The sequence below is a fragment of the Rhinopithecus bieti genome, unplaced genomic scaffold, assembly GCF_001698545.2.
Source record: "Rhinopithecus bieti isolate Rb0 unplaced genomic scaffold, ASM169854v2 scaffold_28456, whole genome shotgun sequence".
NCBI classification, from domain to species: domain Eukaryota; kingdom Metazoa; phylum Chordata; class Mammalia; order Primates; family Cercopithecidae; genus Rhinopithecus; species Rhinopithecus bieti.
In genome coordinates this window covers 422447-441965 of record NW_016812403.1, presented here as the reverse complement: position 1 = coordinate 441965, position 19519 = coordinate 422447, and the positions used below count along the sequence as shown (strand labels likewise).

Genomic DNA, 19519 nt, shown 5'->3' with positions numbered 1-19519 from the left:
GGATCCTGATGGCTTTCCAGTTTCTAGTTCTCTTTTCTCCTGAGACTGCATTGTATTTTCTTATCTGTATTAGTTAGGGGTGGCTAACTGCTGTAACAAATAGATTCCACAGTGTGTAATGACCCTAACACAATAGAAGTTGATTTCTCACTCATACAGACAGATCCAGATGACTCTAAGTGAGGTGGCAGCAGTGGAGGGCTCTGTACTACATAGTTATTTAGGTTAGTCCAGGTTGATGGAGGTTTTGCCATTTTCTACCCATGGCTTCCAAGGTCCCCCTTGGTGTCAGCATCCATGCTGCAGAAGAGTAATGATCATGGAGTTGAATAACAAGGGAGGTTTTATAGACCAGGCCTTGAGCTAGCACAGTTATTTACATTCCTTGGCTGGAACTCAGTTACATGGGCATATTTAACTGTATGGGAGTCTGAAAAATGTGGTCTAGCTAAGGACCCAGAAGGATGAGAAAATGGGTTTGGTGAACAACTAGAGATGATCACATCATATTTAGGATCTGTGTGATACCTCTATATCCTTTTAATTAAGTTCCCTTTTTTTTCTTAAACTTAGTTTGAGTTGGCTTCTGTTATTTATACCTTAATGATTTGGTGTTTTCATGATAGCCATCTTTAAAGTAGTAAAGAGATAAAAACTGATTATTATTTTCTCAGGAAAATTGGGCCGATTTCCTCCTATGATGCATCATCACCAGGTACCCACAGGTGGCCAGACTCCTGGGGCTCGTTTCCAGAGGTCTCACCTTGCAGAGGCATTTGCAAAGGCCAAAGCATCAGGCGGAGGTGCTGGAGGAGGAGGTAGTGGAAGAGGCCTGATGGGGCAGATTATTCCAATCTACGGTTTTGGGATTTTTTTATATATACTGTACATTCTATTTAAGGTAAGTAGAATCATCCTAATCATATTACATCAATGAAATATAATATGGCAATAAAAATCAGTCTACATTAAAACTTTTTACAGTTTATAAAATTATTTCAAGTCCATCATCTCTTTAAATCTTGCCTCCTCTTCGTGAGGTACTTAGGATAGCCATTATTTCAGTTTCACATAAGAAGTATTTACTCAGTGTTTAAGTGTTTTGCCCCAAAATTCACAACTAACAAGGCAGAACTAGGACTTGAACCTGGATCTTTTGGTTCTTAATCCAGTGAGTGATACAATTCAAAGCAGTTCCCCACCAAAAAAAAAACAAAAAACAAACAAAAAATTGAATATCTTTACAGGCTGAAAAGGAATAAAGATTTTCTAAGAAGAATGTATTGGGATTGGCACAGTGATTTCCAAATAGCCATTGTTAAGGCCGAATAACACACTTTGTCCTCCTTTTTTCTCCACAGGAATATGAGATGCTGTTTTTAATATTATCTCCAACAATTCTCCTAAGACAGAACTGTCCATCCTGAAATTAAGCCTGATATTTCCTAGCTCTGGGGAGACATGGGTGTGGGTTCTTTAAAGCAGACCCTCAGTTAAGTTCCACCTCCAGGCAGGCCTTTGCAGGTCCCGGGCCCCTGTACTGTGAAGTAGAGGCAGAAGCTTCACTTTGCCCTCCTGTCTAGAGTAAGCTTCAATAAGATGAGTTCTTTCTTGCCCAGGAATTCTGCAGGCAGTCTGAGTTGAGTCTGTAAGAATGCCTGTAGGGTGCCACACATCCATTTTAGATGAGCATGAGCAAGGAAGATGACCTGTAGGGAGATTTTTTCCTTGTGTTAGAAATGCTTGTTCCCTGGTGCCGTAAAGAAATAGCACTTGAACATAAATTTAATTTCCTCAGCAAGGCCATTTTTACTTTCTGCAGAAAGGTTACACTCACCAGCAGTTTTGCCACAAGAGTACACCGAACAAAGGAGATGGTCATTTATAACCTCATGAATCCACCTTACTGCTGTGCCCGGTTTCCATTGGTTGGAACGGGACCTCACATTCTGTATTTGTGCTGATTGGCTAGTGACTTAGAACTTTTTAAAAGAGGCAAAGGCAGAGGAGAACAAAGGAAGGAGGAAGTAACTTGTGGAACGCTGAAAAGGTAAAACACCTTCAAATAAGGATGAGGAACAGGCTATGACCTAATGCTTGCTTGGACCAGTATAAGCATGCCAGGGCAAATATTTAGGCTAAATTGTGGGAGCTAAGAACATAAAGTACCGTGATTTCTTTATTGCAGCTAGCAGATATCTAAGCATGTTAGCACAGGTCCTTGAATAAATTTTGCTTCTAAGAGAAGTTACTATTCCTAATTAGATGGGGAGGAAAGTCTCTTTGAAGAGGAACCTCTACTTTACTGTTTACACTTGTGCCTTGATAATTTTTTACTTGGAAACCTTCTCATCTTTTGGTGTTTTTTTTTTTTTTTTTTTTTTTTTTTTTTTGAGATATTTCTCTAGTGTTGCTATTTGATTTCATTTCTGACTTGATTTTGTTTCCCAACTTTTTTTTTTTACTTGATATGAGGGTTTCCGTGACTTTGAGGTTCTGAGTTGCTGTTGCTATACCTCCTTCAATTCTCAGCTCTCAAAGGGGAAAATAGCCGCAGAGGATGGTGGGAAATGCTCTACTGCCACACCTGGAAACACCCACAGGAACATTAGTAAGTGCCCCTTCTCAGTATATTCACAGGTTATTATTGAGTCAGTTTTATAGCCACAGGGACAGTCTGTGGGTATGTCTTAAAAGCATTTCTCAAAAGTTGCTCCAAAGTAATCTGATGCCATTTTTGCCTTAGTTCTGGGAATTCTCAAAAGTTTTTATATTGATGTTGGGGTTTTAAGGGAGGGATAGCTATAAAAAGTATAGAACCATCAGTTCACTTTTTTATGTATTAGCAAATTAATATTTCACATTTGGAATGAATTACTTCTCATTTTCAGACTTCAAAATATGGGTAGCAGAGAGGAAAGTGGAGGCAGAGAAATCATATCATTGCCAAAATCAGTTTTTAGATCTAGGGAAAGAGTTTAACACTTCTGACTCTTGAAACATGGCCATCAGATACTTATTACACAACTAGAATATTCTGTGTTCTCTGGGGAAATTAAATTTATACAACATGGCTCTTTCCTCAAAGAATCTATAGACTAGAATGTATGTCAGGAAAATAACCTATGAAAAATTTTCCACACACAAAAGAGAGACTTGGCAAAAGCATTGCAGGAAATCATGTTTATCTGGGCTGTAACTGCTTTTTGGATTTACTTCTGGATTTTCTATGAAACTAAATATCCCAGTCACACTTTGCATCCTTTTTGGAAATCTTAAATATTCACAGAATCCTTCAATAAAACTGCTGTGTTCTTCAATGAGATAGTAATGGGAAGTGCAACAGTACAATAGTTTTTTAAAAATTTGTGGTCTCTTTAACAGGTTTAGGGAGTTGTCTGTGATGGTTCTTAGACTGTTGCTTATTTTCAGCCAGTTTTGAGCTTGCTCAACTGCAAGAAAACTGAAAGAGACAGAAGCAGCTATGGAAAAATTAATCAACAGAGTGGGACCTAATGGTGAGAGGTAGGTTTTCATGTAACAGGACTCAGACTATTCTCATTTAGAAAATCAATTCAGGCTGGGAGTGGTGGCTGAGGCCTGGAATCCCACTTTGGGAGGCTGAGGTGGGTGGATCATCTGAGGTCAGGAGTTTGAGACCATCCTGACCAACATGATGAAACCGTTTCTACTGAAAATACAAAATTAGCCAGGCATGGAGGTGCACACCTGTAATCCCAGCTACTTGAGCGGCTGAGGCAGGAGAATCGCTTGAACTTGGGAGGCAGAGGTTGCAGTGAACCGAGATTGTGCCCTTGCACCCTAGCCTGGGCAACAAGAGCAAAATTCTGTCTCAAAAAAAGAAAAGAAAATTCAAAATTATGCTTTTTTTGGATAAATAGACCGCTTATTTTCATTTTATGTACTGTCAGTTTTTAAATTGTGAATGTGTCATTTACGTATTCTTTATCATTTAACATTTTTCATTCACATACTGTCAAGCAATCTTAGTTTTCAAAAGTTTAGTGTTGTGCAAATTATTGTGAAAGTGAATAAATTTGTGAGTAACTCCTATGGGGTGAAATAACTAGGATTTAAGAAAGAAACTTTCCTAGCTGTCTAAAATAGGTATAATTTTAAGTAAAACCACGTTATTGAACATGATGCTTTCTACTTGAGACAAAATGAGAGAAGAGAGCTAGTGTGATCACATTAGGCATTCGTGTTTGTGTCAACTGTGCCAGCACAGACTTAGACATGTAAATTAGATGTTAAGAGCCAAACTAGCCATTTAGAATGTCCCAAAGGGAAGATACTCCTCTTGCTACTAGGGTGGCTGAGGATCTGAAAAGGTGGCTTCAGGACGTTGATAGAAGTGGACAACCACCAAGAAAACGTGGATGTAGAAAGGCCAGGAAAAAAAAACCAGAATGTAAGATTGAGGACAAAGAGGGGTTCAGTTTCAGCTAGGTCTTCTGGCAAGGATGGAGGGAGAATGTTAGGGTGAGTGGCAGAATCCCATGCAGAAGGAAGTGTTGAAATGTCCCTCCTGCATCTTTGTGGGCACACTGTGTACTTTTTGCCCCAAGAAATTCGTTGCTCTATCTTAGCCTGTATTTGCCATCCTTTATAGTGCTAGTACCCTGTGCCCTTTCTGTGTTCACTGGCTTCAGCCTTGCCTCTGTTTGGCTGGATATAAGAGAGTGGGTATCCTCAGATTGCAGCCTCCTGACGTGGCTTTTCCCTGCAACATCTGCAGTGCTGTTGAAATGACATTTATGAGGATGAACCTTGCCTGTGTGGGCCTAGGAGCCTTGACCTTCTTTTTATCTGGAAAGCGGAGTTACTATCTGGAATGTTTCCCAAAGTTGTATAGATACATGAATATATCTTTGTGAGTGTATAATAATAATAGATATTTACCGAACACTTACTAAGGACCACACTCTGAACTAAATGCTTTGTGTACATTATCTAACATATGACTATTTGTATGAGTGTGACTAAACCAATTTGTGCAATTATACTTTTCTGGCCTTTTCTGCCCTAACCATGTAGCTCCCACCTACAGTCTGGGTGGAGAACTACCCAGGCTATTATAGACAGTTAGGTCTGAAAAAATATCTGTACACTCACCTGGGCCATTGGAAACCCCAGGCCACACCTAAGGGTCTTGAAAACCGTAGATGAATACCCGTGGGCAGGACCTCTCACTTGGGAGACCCAACTCCTGGAGCTTGGGGTAAGAGACCACATGAAGATATTTTCTCATTTTTATTTATTGTTGAGTAACAGACTCCCTTAACTCAAATTACTCTACCATTCAACCCATGTGCATGATCTATCTATAGCCCAAGCCAGGGATGCAATATTATAACCTCTAACTACTGTCTGTCCTCTTCATGCCAGATTTACATCTCCTTGTTGTACTACATCTGGAGTTGTACTGTCTCATTTCAGGGGCCACAGGTCCTAGCCCAAAATGTTTACTTTTTGTAAGATGCTGAGGTGTGGACTCTGTGGGAACATATTGATTGAAGCCTGTAGCATGGCAAAGATTGTGTAAAACTTTTTCCACCCTGCCTCTTTGGAACTGGGGAGCAACTGTCTTCCCACTGGAGAGAGCATGGCTTCTGGCTCTTTACCACATCTCTCATTTTTTAGTTCTAAGATGTGATTTTTCTCTCTGGCACTCCTTAATCCAACATCTTTTATCCTTACAGGTAGGCCCTATGGGACTTATGCCCTAAAAACTGTAAGGGCTAAGCAGCCCATATGTTTGTATGTTTTCTGTTGGTATAACTGAATGCCACAGACTGTGTAATTTATAAAGAATGGAGGTTTATTTAGCTCACGGTTCTGGAGGCTGTGAAGTCCAAGGTTTACAGGAGGTATCTGGTGAGGGTCTTCTTGCTGCATCGTCGTATGATGGAAAGGCAGAAGGGCAAGCAAGCATATGCAAAAGAGGGAGGCACCAGAGGCCAGCCCCACTTTATAACAGCCCATCTTGGGATAATGAACCCACTGAGATAATGGCATTAATCTGTTCATGAGGGCTCTGCTCTCATGTCCTAATCACTTCATAAAGGCCCCACCTCTTAATACTGTTGCAATGGCAGTTAAGTTTCAACATGAGTATAGGAGGAGACAAATATTCAAACCGTAGCACCATGTTTCTACATGTTTTCCCTTTTATACTTAGTTTGTGTCCTTTAACCTCAGTTTCTGTGGCATTTGTTCCTTTACAAGTCTGTGCTCCTATGATTATTAGAAAAGCCCAAAATATTCCAGTATTTGTTCTGTCAGATCAAAATTGTATCACATCTCTGGGTTTCTGGGGGTAAGGCAGAAGACACATTCATTTGCAGCCTCTTAGGTCCTTTTATATAATATTCCATAACTGCAGGATGTTGGCTTAAAATTTGAAAACTCTGCAGCTTCTGAAACTTTCTGAAACTTTACATTAATGCTTAAGTAAGAACAGAAATATGGGGAAAGTTTTTGATATTATCTAATAAAACTTTTCAGAAAGCTTTTACTTGTGAGGGATGTAGGTCTGTACACATAGTTGAATAATGAAACATCCTAGAATGTCAGTCTTGTGCCATGTTTTGTCTGATATTAAGCACAGTGTTCATCTCAAGGACACAAAGACTAAGGAAAGGATCTAGGAATCAGAAGTGAGGTGTCCTGATTTCTGTCCTTATGACTTCGGTCCTCTCTTCCCCCACAACACACACTTATTTTTGACTGTGAAGGCTTTTGAGGAGAAATGTCATGATTTGCTGTGCTTTAGAAAAATAACTCTTATAGTAATACATAGAGTGACGACATGCTAGAAGGTTATTGAAAAGGTTTCAACAAATGGTAAGAAATAGGCCAGTGAGAGTGGAAAAGTGGGGATAAATTAAGGGGACCTAATGGAAGAAAAAAAAAATCACAGGCTGTATTCCTTCCTGGAATAGCATGCCCAGTTGTAACAATTTACCTGCTAGAAGCATGGTATGGTCAAGCAGACCATGAAAAAAGCAGGGACGGTGCACCCTCTGGCAGCAAAGTGCCCTGGTGGGCATGTTGAGTACATGCGTGGGGCTACAGATTTTTGCCATGAATTCCTGGAATGTAAACTCTTTGAGGCTAGACTTAGCCTATTTTGTTGAGTGTGTTTGTCTAGTAGGTACTAAGTAAAGACTTATTGAATTAGAATACCTATTCTTTTTTTTTTTTTTTTTTTTTTTTGGGACAGAGTCTCTCTTTGTCACCCAGGCTGCAGTGCTGTGGTGCTATCTCAGGTCACTGCAACCTCCACCTCCCAGGTTCAAGTGATTCTCGTGCTTCAGCCTCCGAAGTAGCTGGGACTACAGGCACATACCACCACACCTGGCTAATTTTTGTATTTTTAGTAGAGGCAAGCTTGTTCACCATGTTGGCCAGGCTCAATTCGAATTCCTGATCTCAGGTGATCTGCCCACCTTGGCCTCCCAAAGTGCTGGGATTACAGTTGTGAGCCACCGTGCCTGGCCCCTATTCACTTTTGATATAAGCATTTGTACGCTTTTGTGGTAGAAGAGGAAATCATGACCATTCTCTGTTGAGGTCCTTTACTTCAATTCCTGACCTCTATATGCAGAGGCCACTGGACATATCTCATAGATACCTACCTTTATCCTCCTCACATGATAAATAATCTATTGAATGAATGAATGTCCAAGATGGAATTAATCATCTATCCCCCAAGTGAACCTACTCTACCTTTAATTTCCATATCAGCAAATGGCTTCACCATCCACTTGGTTGCCCAAAGCAGAAATTAGATGTTATCCTTGATTCACCTTTTATTTTACTTCCCATATCTCATTAATCACCATGTCTTGTCATTTCTATTTAATTAATAAGCCTGTCTTCCTGCAAAAGACTGTAGGCTCTGTGAAGTCAGGGATTATCTTTCTTAGCTGTAGAGCTTAGCACAGGCACATAAAAGGCTCCAAAAAAATATTAGATGAAGTAGAAGAAAGAATGAGTGAGTGAGTGCATGAGTGAGTGAATGAATACCTGTTTTTGACATAGGTCATAGCTATCTCATGTGGTTTCTCTAATTTTGCCACCTTTCAGTTTTCTTTCTGGTTTCCAAACAGATGGATTATCTCTTTTGTTTTAATCCTTCAACAGGTCCCTTTTGATTTTGAAAAAGCACAGAATCTTTAACATAGCTTACACGGTCCTGAGTGACCTGGCCTTTTGTACCTCTCTTACTTTATCTTTCTTTATTACTCTCTCTGTGGTCCAGCCACACTGACCACTTGCTGTTCCTCTAAAATACCTGTATGTTTTTGCCTCTGGACTTGGCATATACTTTTTCATTTGCCTAGCTCCTCTCTCCCCCGACAACACACACTTATTTTGTCTCTGAAGGCTTTTGAGGAGAAATACCACGATTTGCTATGCTTTAGAAAAATAACTCTTACAGTAATATATAGAGTGACTGTATGCTGGAACATTATTGAAAAGGTTTCAGCAAATGGTAATAAATAGACCAGTGAGAGTGGAAAAGTGGGGCCAAGTTAAGGGCACCTAATGGAAGAAGAAAAATCACAGGCTGTATCAGGTTTCTTGGTTGCAAGCAGCCATCTCTGGCTAGCAAAAAGTTTGAAGTGCGAGGAGGCAGAATTTATTGGAAGAATATGGGGTAGCTCATAATGTCAAAGGAACAACTAAACATCCAGGTTTCAGGAAGGGTGGTAACCAGAGCAGCTTTGGGCATTTAGGGAGCAGGAACAAAGGGACAGTCTCCTCATGGACTGTTGTCAGGATGAATTTAATGTCAAAGTATTCAGTTCAGGCTTCACTGTGTTCAAGGTCCAAAAGTAAAGTTGGCTCAACTTGGGTCCTATATTTATCCCTGAATCAATCCCTGCAGCCAAGGGGATGGAATGTGATGATTAGCTGTGGGTCACATGGCCACCCTTGAAGGAGAGGTCGGGGATGCATGGCTCATGCTAACCTTTGCACTGTGAATGGAAGATGAGTTGGTTCCCCAAAAGAAAACCACTAACCAGATAAGAGCAATGAAGAAGAATAAATAGAGATGCATTGGAGATTTACAGCCAAACTGGAAGGAAGATTATGGCATTAACCAAGATAAAATATAAAAGAAGGGAAAGTACATAAGGCTTTGGAGTTGAGATCGTAAGTTCAACACTGAGTATGTCTGAGATGCCATCAGAACATCCATGTGTAATATGAAACAGCAATAGGAAATTTGGTTCTTGAGGTCAGAGCAAAGGGCTCAGGTTTGGAAGTCATTGGCTGGGAGTGAGAGATGGAGAAAATCTCCATGGAGAAAGGTAAGATCACCAAATCTTTGAGGCATATCAGACTCTGCTGCAGTATCCTGAAATCTTTTCCTGATCTGAGTTCTGTTCTAACCATGAATGGTGTTATTAACATCTGTTTAATTCTCTGTGCTTAACTCTTGCTTTTGGAACTTGATGATTCTGCTGGGCTTACAGAATTCAAAATTCTGGTGAGGCTGTTTCCCAACTGTGACCTTTTATTTTTCTATCATCTTAGAATCTTCCATACTCAGCCTCTTCTGGTCTTCCTGTTCATGGAGTTGCTCACGATTCTGAGCCAACTGGGACCTGGTTTCAGGAGGTGAATTTAAGATTAACTTTAACATAGTCGCAAGGCCTCCAAGTGGAAGTGCCCAGGAAATTACTGGAGTTGTGAGATGGGAATTTGTGTGAAAAGTCAAGATTAATAGTAGCATTAGGACATCTTTTCTGTAGAGGTGATGGTCTAATCTGTGATACTGGGTCAGCTTCCTGAGGGCATGATTATAAGAATGGAGAAATGAGAGTCCTAGGATTGAGTCTTGGGAAAATTGTTTTGGGAGGTGGGTGGAAGAAAAGTGAGCCAGGGTCATAGATAAAAGGAATGGTTAAAGAAGTGGGAGGAATACAAATGTCTCAATAGCTAAGGGAGGAGGAGGTTTCAAGCAGAGGATGGTCTATAGTATAGAGAAGTCAAGAAGAATGAAATGTGAGAAAAAGACCCTTGGACTTAGTAAAGTGAAAATCACTTAGGAGTAAAAGTTTTTGCAACTTTTGGTAAAACGATAGAATGGAATCCAGAATTCAGGGAGGTGGAAGAAAATAGTGGATGGTGAGGAAATGGGGATCAATCAAACTAACACATAATTATTGAGCTTTTAATAGTGATCATGGCATTGTGCCTATACTGTTGTCAACTTAATTATTACTGCCCTCTAGGAGTATCAAACCAAGTTGAGATGATAAGGAATCCGTGAAAATATTCATTGCAATAAATTCAGAATATATCATAAAGTAGACCATGATTAATGCATAATGCCAGATATGGACAATAAAGGTATACTTGTTTAGAGTGAAATGAGGATGCTTTGGTTTGGAGTTCTCTGGGAAAGCTCTTGTCTGTTCTGCTTCCTCTAGTCTACCCATCCTCTTTTAGGATAAGGGCTTCTGATTTCCCATGACTTAGGAAACAGAATTAAGACTGTTGCGTTCATTGAAGATCAGAATGCCCTGTGTACAGTCTGGAAAAGTAACGTGCCACCTGAAGAGACGAGAGTTTGTGATAGGCAGGTAAGCTCTTCTAGTTGGCCCCAGAAGCCTCACAGAAAGTGGGTTGTTTTAACAGTAAGAAATAGGGGTTATGTGGGACAGATGAGCAGTTTTGGAGAGTCAGGACTCCTGTACTGATGGGAAGAATAGAGCTGTCAGAGGCCCTGTAAGTATAGGATTTTAGCTGAATGTGGAACAGATAGGCATCTTTAGTAGTTCATGGCTTTGAAGCTACTTGGTGTGGAAGAAGTGGAACTCATGGTGTTTTCGTTTTTCCTTTCACTGAGGTCTCTGGTAATGTTGGCTCTTCATTTTCCTCAGTTACTATCTTCATGTTGAAAGGAGAAATAGTGTTTTCATTTTCCTTATTAGTCATTAAGGCTAAAGTTAGACTGAGCGTAGAAATGAGTGCAGGCTCAGAACTGGCTGTTAGAAAAATAGATGACCATCTCCACAGGCTAGTACAGAGTACATCATTTTTCCTTTGTAAGTGTTGTATTAACTTGTGTTTGGGTTTTAAGAGGAGAATAAGTAGCCTCCATTAAATCCTGCTGCTAGATAAAACTGGTCTCAAAGCAGATAGTTATCAGTCTTCTAAGTAGGACCTTGTTTGCCTAACAGTGTGATGCAGTGCTTTCCTCTAAAAGAAAATAATCATACTGTTATCCTTGAGTCTCATGTTATTTTTGCAGATATTTGCCAGAGCCACACAACTAAGTTGGGATTCAAACCAGGTTTTCCAAAATGTGGAACTTGAGCACTGTGCTTCAAGAATTGCACAGAATGTGATCAGAAGCCTGGATGGTTTTAGTTATAGTGCTTCCATTAAGTGGCAGTATGAATATATAAACAATATTTCTCCTCTGTGGACCCCAGTTTCCCCAATTTCTCTAGTCTAGATGATTGAGTTTTCAAAATTACCCACCTCTGAAATTTTAGAATCTATCCTTATACCTGCACAAGTAAATTAAGCCTGGTGATTTCTAGTAGCATAAATTTTCCTGGTTGATGCTAATGGCCTAGAACATTTTCCTTTGATGACCTTGCTTCAGAGAAAAGTGGCTTGTAGTAAATGGAGTAGTGTGAGTAACAGTGAAATTGTTAGGCGATTGAGAATCAGGGCATTGAGATACACTGAAAAAACACTGAACTGAAAGCTGAGACATCTGGGGTCTGGTCCTAGTATTGACAATAACTAATTTCGGGACCATGGGCAATCACTTTATTCTGGGCTTTAGTTTTCCCATTTATAAAATCAAAACATTGGACTAACATCTCTAGTTCCCAGCTATGCAGTTGGAGGATCAATTCCTAGAATAATTATCTGCTGCAATTGCACTTTCTATTCCAGTATCCAGACAGACCATAGTGATGTTTATGTCTATTGCCTAGGAGTATTTACCACTAAATGGTTGGATTGTCTGATATTTCTAAGCAGAACACAGACTGTGACTTCTGACCAAGAGAAACGGTTGCTGCATCAGCTCCGAGAAATCACCAGGGTCATGAAAGAAGGAAAATTCATTGACAGATTTTCTCCAGAGAAAGAAGCTGAGGAGGCTCCTTACATGGAGGACTGGGAAGGTAAACAGTGTCTTCTCATTTTTTTATTAGCTGTCAGCCCAGAAAAGAGATCGTACAGATTTTTTAAAAATTAGCTTCATTATTGAGGTATAATATATAAACAGGAATATTAACCAGTTTTAAATGTACAGTTGGATGAGTTTTGACAAATGTATAGAGTTTGTATAATCACACCATAATTTTGATAAAGAACATTTCCATCACCCCAGAAAGCTCCCCCTTCTTTGTAGCTAATGCCCTTCTCCTGCCCCTGGCAACAACTGAAGTGCTTTCTGTACCTTTAGTTTTGCCTTTTCTGTGTAAGTGGATTATACTGCATATGCTCGTTGGCTTCTTTGATTTAGCGTAATACTTTTGACGTTCATGTTTGTTATTGAGTGTATCCATACTTTTTCTCTTGCTGAGTAGTAGTCAGTTATTTGCTTATACCATAATTTGTCCATTCACCAGTTGAGGAACGTTTGGGTTATTCCTACCTTTGCACTCTTATGACTCAAGCAGCTATAAACTTCTGCATATGAGTCTTTGTTTGAACATGTATTTGTATTTCTTTTGGGTCTATACCTAGGAGTGAGATTTCTGGGTTTAAGGTAATTGTATATTTAACTTTTTTTGTTGTTGTTTTTCAAGACAGTCTCACTTTGTCACCCAGGCTGGAGTGCAGCAGAGCAATCTCAGCTTGCTGCAACCTCTGCCTCCTGGGTTCAAGTGATTCTCCTGCCTCAGCCTCCCAAGTAGCTGTGATTACAGGTGCCTGGCACCACACCTGGCTAATTTTTGTATTTTTAGTAGAGACAGGGTTTCATCATGTTGGCCAGGCTGGTCTTGAACTCCTGACCTCAAGTGATCCAGCTGCTTCAGCCCCTCAAAGTGCTGGGATTATAGGCATGGGCCACCATGTCTGACCACATGTTTAACTTTATTAGAAACTGTCAACCTGCTTTCCTAAGTAGCTCTTCTTTTTCCCTTCCCAGCAGCAGTGTATGGCAATTGAAGTTACTCCACATCCTTGGTAACACTTGGTCTTGTTAGTCTTTTTAATTTTATCTGTTCTAGTGAGTGTAAAATGATACCTTAATTGTGACTTTAATTTACCTTTCTCCAATGACTAATGATGATGAACATTTTTTCATGTGCTTATTTGCCATCTGCATATCTTTGAAGTGTCTGTTCAAATTGTTTGCCAATTTTTAAATTGGGTTGATTAGGTTCTTGTTGGGTTGCAAGAGTTCTTTATATCTTCTGAGTACAAGTTATTTGTCATTTCTGTATTTTGCAAATATTTTCTGTAGCTTGCCTTTATATTTTCTTTTTTTTTGTTTGTTTTTTTTTGAGACGGAGTCTCGCTCTGTCGCCCGGGCTGGAGTGCAGTGGCCGGATCTCAGCTCACTGCAAGCTCCGCCTCCTGGGTTTACGCCATTCTCCTGCCTCAGCCTCCCGAGTAGCTGGGACTACAGGCGCCCGCCACCTCGTCCGGCTAGTTTTTTTTTTTGTATTTTAGTAGAGACGGGGTTTCACCGTGTTAGCCAGGATGGTCTCGATCTCCTGACCTGGTGATCCGCCCATCTTGGCCTCCCAAAGTGCTGGGATTACAGGCTTGAGCCACCGCGCCCGGCCCTTTATATTTTCTTAACAGCATCTTTCAAAGAGTAGAAGTTTTAAATTTTGATGAAGTCCAACTTACCATTTTTTTCTTTATGATTTACTTTTTTTTTTTTTGAGACAGAGTCTTGCTCTGGCCCCCCAGGCCTGAGTGCAGTGGCGCCATCTTGGCTCACTATAAGCTCCATCTCCCAGGTTCACACCATCCTCCTGCCTCAGCCTCCCTAGTAGCTGGGACTACAGGCGCCTGCCACCATGCCTGGCTAATTTTTTTGTATTTTTAGTAGAGATGGGGTTTCACCGTGTTAGCCAGGATGGTCTCAATCTCCCGACCTTGTGATCCGCTTGCTTCGGCCTCCCAAAGTGCTGGGATTACAGGCATGAGCCACTGTGCCAGGCCCATTTTTTATGTTCTGTTTAAGAAATATTTGCCTAACCCAAGGTTTGCCTAACTCCCATGTTTTCTAGAAATTTTACGGTTTTAGCTTTTACATTTAGGACTGTGATCTATTTTGAGTTAACCTTTATAGATGGTCTGAGGTGTCAGGACTGAGGTTTATTTTTTTCCATATCAAATACCCAATTGTTCAGCTTCTTTTGTTACATTTAATTAGCTTGACATTAGCTTGAAAAACCAGTTGACCATGCATGTGCTTGTCTGTTCTAGGCTCTATTCTGTTCCATTGATCTGTATGTCTCTACTTGTACCAATAGCACATGGTCCTTATTACTGTGTCTTTATAGTAAGTCTTGATTTTGGGTAGTTCAAGTTGTTCAGATTTTTTTTCCAAAATTATTTTGGCTATTTCCTTCACAATTTCAGATAAATTTACAGTTAGTTTGTCAGTTTTTATGAAAAAGCCTAATGGGATTTTGATTGGTACTGCTTTGAATCATTAAATCAATTTGGAAGAATCAATACAGTAATTATATTGAATCTTCTAGTTCATGAACATGTTATATTTCACCATTTATTTAGATCTTTTAAAAGTTCTCTCAGCAATATGTGGTAGTTTCCAAGGTATAGGTCTTGCATATGTGAGGGATATTGGTCTGTGATTTTCTTTTCCTGTAATGTCTTTGGTTTTGATTTCAGGGTAATCCTGGCCTCATAAAATGCATTGGGATGTGTTCCTTTTTCTGTTTTCTGGAAAAGTTTCTGTAGAGTTACTGTTATTTATGCCATAAAAGTTATGTGGAATTCTCCAATGATATTATCTTGGTCTGGAGTTTTGTTTTCTTTTTTCCTTTCTTTTCTTTTGTTTTCTTTTCTTTCCTTCCTTCCTTCCTTTTTCCTTTTTCCTTTTTTTCTTTTCCTTTTTCTTTCTTTTGTTTTTCTCTCTTTTTTTTTTTCAGGGTCTTGCCCTGTTGCCCATGAACAGTGGCACATGGTCATGGCTCACTGTTTGATCTCCTGGGCTCAAGCAACTCCCCAACCTCAGCCTCCGCAGTAGCTGGGCCTACAGGCATGCACCACCATGTGAATATTTATAGCAAGTTACTTTTAATAGCCAAGAACTGGAAACAACCTGAATGTCTTTTAGGAGGTGAATAAACTGTGGTATATATATACTGTGGTATACACTCAGCAATAAAAAGGAATGAACTATATGTACAACAACCTAGATGAATTTCCGGAGAATTATGCTGAGTGTGGGGGGAAAAATAATTCCCAAAGGTCACATACTATATGATTACATTTATAATTGACATGGCAATATTATAGAAATAGAGAACTGATTAGTTGTTGCTAGGAGTTAAGAGAGGAATAGGAGTAGGAAAGAGTGAGTGTGCCATGAAAGGGCAACATAAGGGATCCTTGTGGTGATGGAAAATGTTCTGTATACTGACTGTATCAATATTAATATCCTTGTGGTTATATTGTAGTACAGTTTTGCTAGATGTTGCCTTTGGGAGAAACTGGATAAAGGGTACATGAGATTTCTGTATTACTATTAGTATTATTTTTTAAAGGGATAGGGTCTTAACCATGTTGCCCATGCTGGGGCTCAGGCGATCCTCCCACCTCAGCCTCCTGAGTAGCTGGGACTCCAGGTGCATGCCACTGTGCCTGGCTTGTATTATTTCTTATATACTGCTGGTGAATCTATAATTATCTAAAAATAAAAAAGATTAATTTTTTTTAAAAGCAACACAAATTCTAAGGGAAAAGATTGTGTAACTTAAATACATAAAACTTTTACCTTCTGCAGATCAGAGAATATCACACAGTTTAAAGGACAAGAATAAACTGGAAAATATTTATAACAAATATAATTGAAAAAAGTTATCTTATTTTTTTTTTTGTGACAGAGGCTTGCTTTGTTGCCCAAGTTGGAGTGCTGTAGCTTGATATCTGCTCATTGCAATCTCTGCCTCCTGAGTTCAAGTGATTCTCGTGCTTCAGCCTCCCAAATAGCTGGGACTACAGTCATGCGCCACCATGCCCAGCTAATTTTTTTTATTTTTAGTAGAGATGGGATTTCGCCATGTTGGCCAGACTGGTCTTGAACTCCTGGCCTCAAACGATCTGCCCACCACAAACTCCCAAAGTGCTGGGATTACAGATGTGAGTCACTGCATCTGGCCGATATCTTTAATATGTTAAAAAGTTCTTGAACTAATTTAGAAAACACTGATATCCTTACAGATAAGCAGTTCACAAAGAAAAAATGCAGCCAGCTATGAAACATATAAAAAAGTATTTTAATCTCACAAGTAATTAATGAAATGAAATTCAGTTTTCCTCCAAATTGCAGTTTTCATTGTTCCCCCACTACCTACCTTTTAGGTTTTGTTGAAAATATATGGAATTTTAACTACAAGTGATATTAATTTTTAAAGATACTAACCTTTTCTGTTTTAAGTGTCATTTCTTAACAGTAGCATTAAATTCCTAGGCCACATTATCAATACTTATTTTATGTTGATAATTCTTACAGATTTCATTGTTAACCACTGTCTTATATATAGCATCATTTTTCTTGAATTTAAATTTTGACTAATTTTTGTATTTGTCAAGGATATCTTCATATTTCTTTCCCATATAGTATTGTGGACTGAGTACTCGGATATCTGTACATATTTTTCACCTGTACACAAACAAATTGTTTGGCTGCGTATAAAATCGTTGATTATGCCACTTTCCCTAAAATGTTAGAAAATATTGCTTCATTCTTTAATTTGATGTTGAAAATGAGAAATCTTATCCTGGTCTGCTCCTTTTTCTCAATAGGTTACCTGTTTTTAGTTAGCTAGCTTACTTGTTTTCTGTCTGGAAATTTGTTTTATTTTCTTTCTTTTTTTTAAAAAAATTATACTTTAAGTTCTAGGGTACATGTGCACAACGTGCAGGTTTGTTACAAAGGTATATGTGTTCCATGTTGGTTTGTTCCACCCATCAACTCGTCATTTACATTAGGTATTTCTCCTAATGCTATCCCTCTTCCAGCCCTCCATCCCCCGACAGGTCCCAGTGTCTGATGTTCCCCACCCTGTGTCCAAGTGATCTCATTGTTCAGTTCCCACCTATGAGTGTTTGGTTTCCTGTCCTTGTGATAGTTTGCTAAGAATGATGGTTTCCACTTTCATACATGTCCCTGCAAGGGACATGAACTCATTCTTTTTTATGGCTGCATAGTATTCCATAGTGTATATATGCTACATTTCCTTAATCCAGTCTATCATTGATGGACATTTGGGTTGGTTCCAAGTCTTTGCTATTGTGAATAGTGCCACAGTAAATGTATGTGTGCATGTATCTTTATAGTAGCATGATTTATAATCCTTTGGGTATATACCCAGTGATGGGATTGCTGGCTCAAATGGTAATTCTAGTTCTAGATCCTTGAGGAATCGCCACACTGTCTTCCACAATGGTTGAACTAATTTTCACTCCCACCAACAGTGTAAAAGCGTTCCTGTTTCTCCACATCCTGTCCAGCATCTATTATTTCCTTACTTTTTAATGATTGCCATTCTAACTGGCGTGAGATAGTATCTCATTGTGGTTTTGATTTGCATTTCTCTGATGACCAGTGATAGTGAGCATTTTTTCATATCTCTGTTGGCTGCATACGTGTCTTCTTTTGTGAAGTGTCTGTTCATATCCTTTGCCCACTTTTTGATGGGGTATTTTGGTTTTTTTTCTTGTAAATTTGAGTTTTTTGTAGATTCTAGATACTAGCCCTTTATCCGATTGGTAGATTGCAAAAATTTTCTCCCATTCTGTAGGTTGCCTGTTTACTCGAATGGTAGTTTCTTTTGCTGTGCAGAAGCTCTTTAGTTTAATTAGATCCCATTTGCCAATTCTGGCTTTTGTTGCCATTGCTTTTGGTGTTTTAGTCATGAAGTCCTTGTCCATGCCTATGTCCTGAATGGTATTGCCTAGGTTTTCTTCTGGGGTTTTATGGTTTTGGTCTAACATTTAAGTCTTTAATCCATCTTGAATTAAGTTTGTATAAGGTGTAAGGAAGGGATCCAGTTTCAGCTTTCTACATACAGCTAGTCAGTTTTCCCAGCACCATTTATTAAATAGGGAATCCTTTCCCCATTTCGCATTTTTGTCAGGTTTGTCAAAGATCAGATGGTTGTACATGTGTGGTGTTATTTCTGAGGCCTCTGTTCTGTTCCATTTGTCTATATATCTGTTTTTGTACCAGTACCAGGCTGTTTTGGTTTACTGTAGCCTTGTAGTATAGTTTCAAGTCAGGTAGCGTGATGCCTCCAGCTTTTAAAAATTCTGAATTTGGTCAGATAATCTGCGCATGTCTGAGTGTGTACGAATGTGTGGATTTTTCATAGTATTTTTGTCAAGAATTTAGTGAGTCCTTCCCATCGGAAGACTCAAGGCTTTCTTCAGCTAAAGGATATTTTCTTTTATAATCTCTTTAATTATTGTGCCCATTTACCCTATTTTGTTCTCTCGTTCTAGAATTCCAGTAATTCTGAAATTGGATATTGTTGATAGTTTGCCATGCAGCTTATCTTTTTTCCTCATAATTTACACTTCTTTATCATTTTATCTTTGTGCTGGGAGAATTCCTCAACTTGGACTTTTAATATACTAATTTGGTTTTCAGCCACATCCATTTCAATCTGCTATTTTCTTTTTTTTTTTTTTGAGACAGAGTCTCGCTCTGTCTTCCAGGCTGGAGTGCAATGGCGCGATCTCAGCTCACTGCAACCTTTGCTGCCTGGGTTCAAGTGATTCTCTTGCTTCAGCCTCCTAAGTAGCTGGAACTACAGGTGCCCGCCACTACTCCTGGTTAATTTTTCTGTATTTTTAGTAGAGACAGGGTTTCGCCATATTGGTCAGGCTGGTCTCGAACTCTTGACCTCAGGTGATCCAACTGCTTCAGCCTCCCAAATGTTAGGATTACAGGAGTGAGCCAATGCACCTCGCCCCATCTGCTGTTTTCTTGCTGAGCATTAATTTTTTTTTTATTTACAATTATGGCTTTCTATTCAATAGTTCCTTTTTATTTCTTGTTTGCTCCCTTTTTAAATTGAAGCCTGGCTAGGTTTTATCAATGCAGTATCTTCTTGAATATTATTGGGAATATCAATCATAAATTGGTTGATGTTAACTGCTATTTCCTGCACTATTTTATTAGGGACTATTGGCATAGTTTCGGTTAGTTTTGTTCCCTCATTTTGAACTACTGGTTTTCTCATAGGAGCAGTGAATTTTTGTTGCTTGCTTATATTTTTAATGATGTTCCTTTTTTTTT

General features: G+C 39.2%; 1 protein-coding gene across 1 annotated transcript in view; it reads left to right on the top strand.

Annotated features, from left to right (window-relative positions):
• Nucleotides 1-19519, top strand: part of RIC3 (RIC3 acetylcholine receptor chaperone) — a 55926-nt gene that overhangs the window by 24717 nt on the left and 11690 nt on the right. The window contains 5 exon segments of the mRNA XM_017896375.1: nucleotides 675-901; nucleotides 2533-2611; nucleotides 3433-3456; nucleotides 3459-3525; nucleotides 12040-12185. Of these exon segments, the coding sequence (XP_017751864.1) occupies nucleotides 675-901; nucleotides 2533-2611; nucleotides 3433-3456; nucleotides 3459-3525; nucleotides 12040-12185 (543 nt within the window).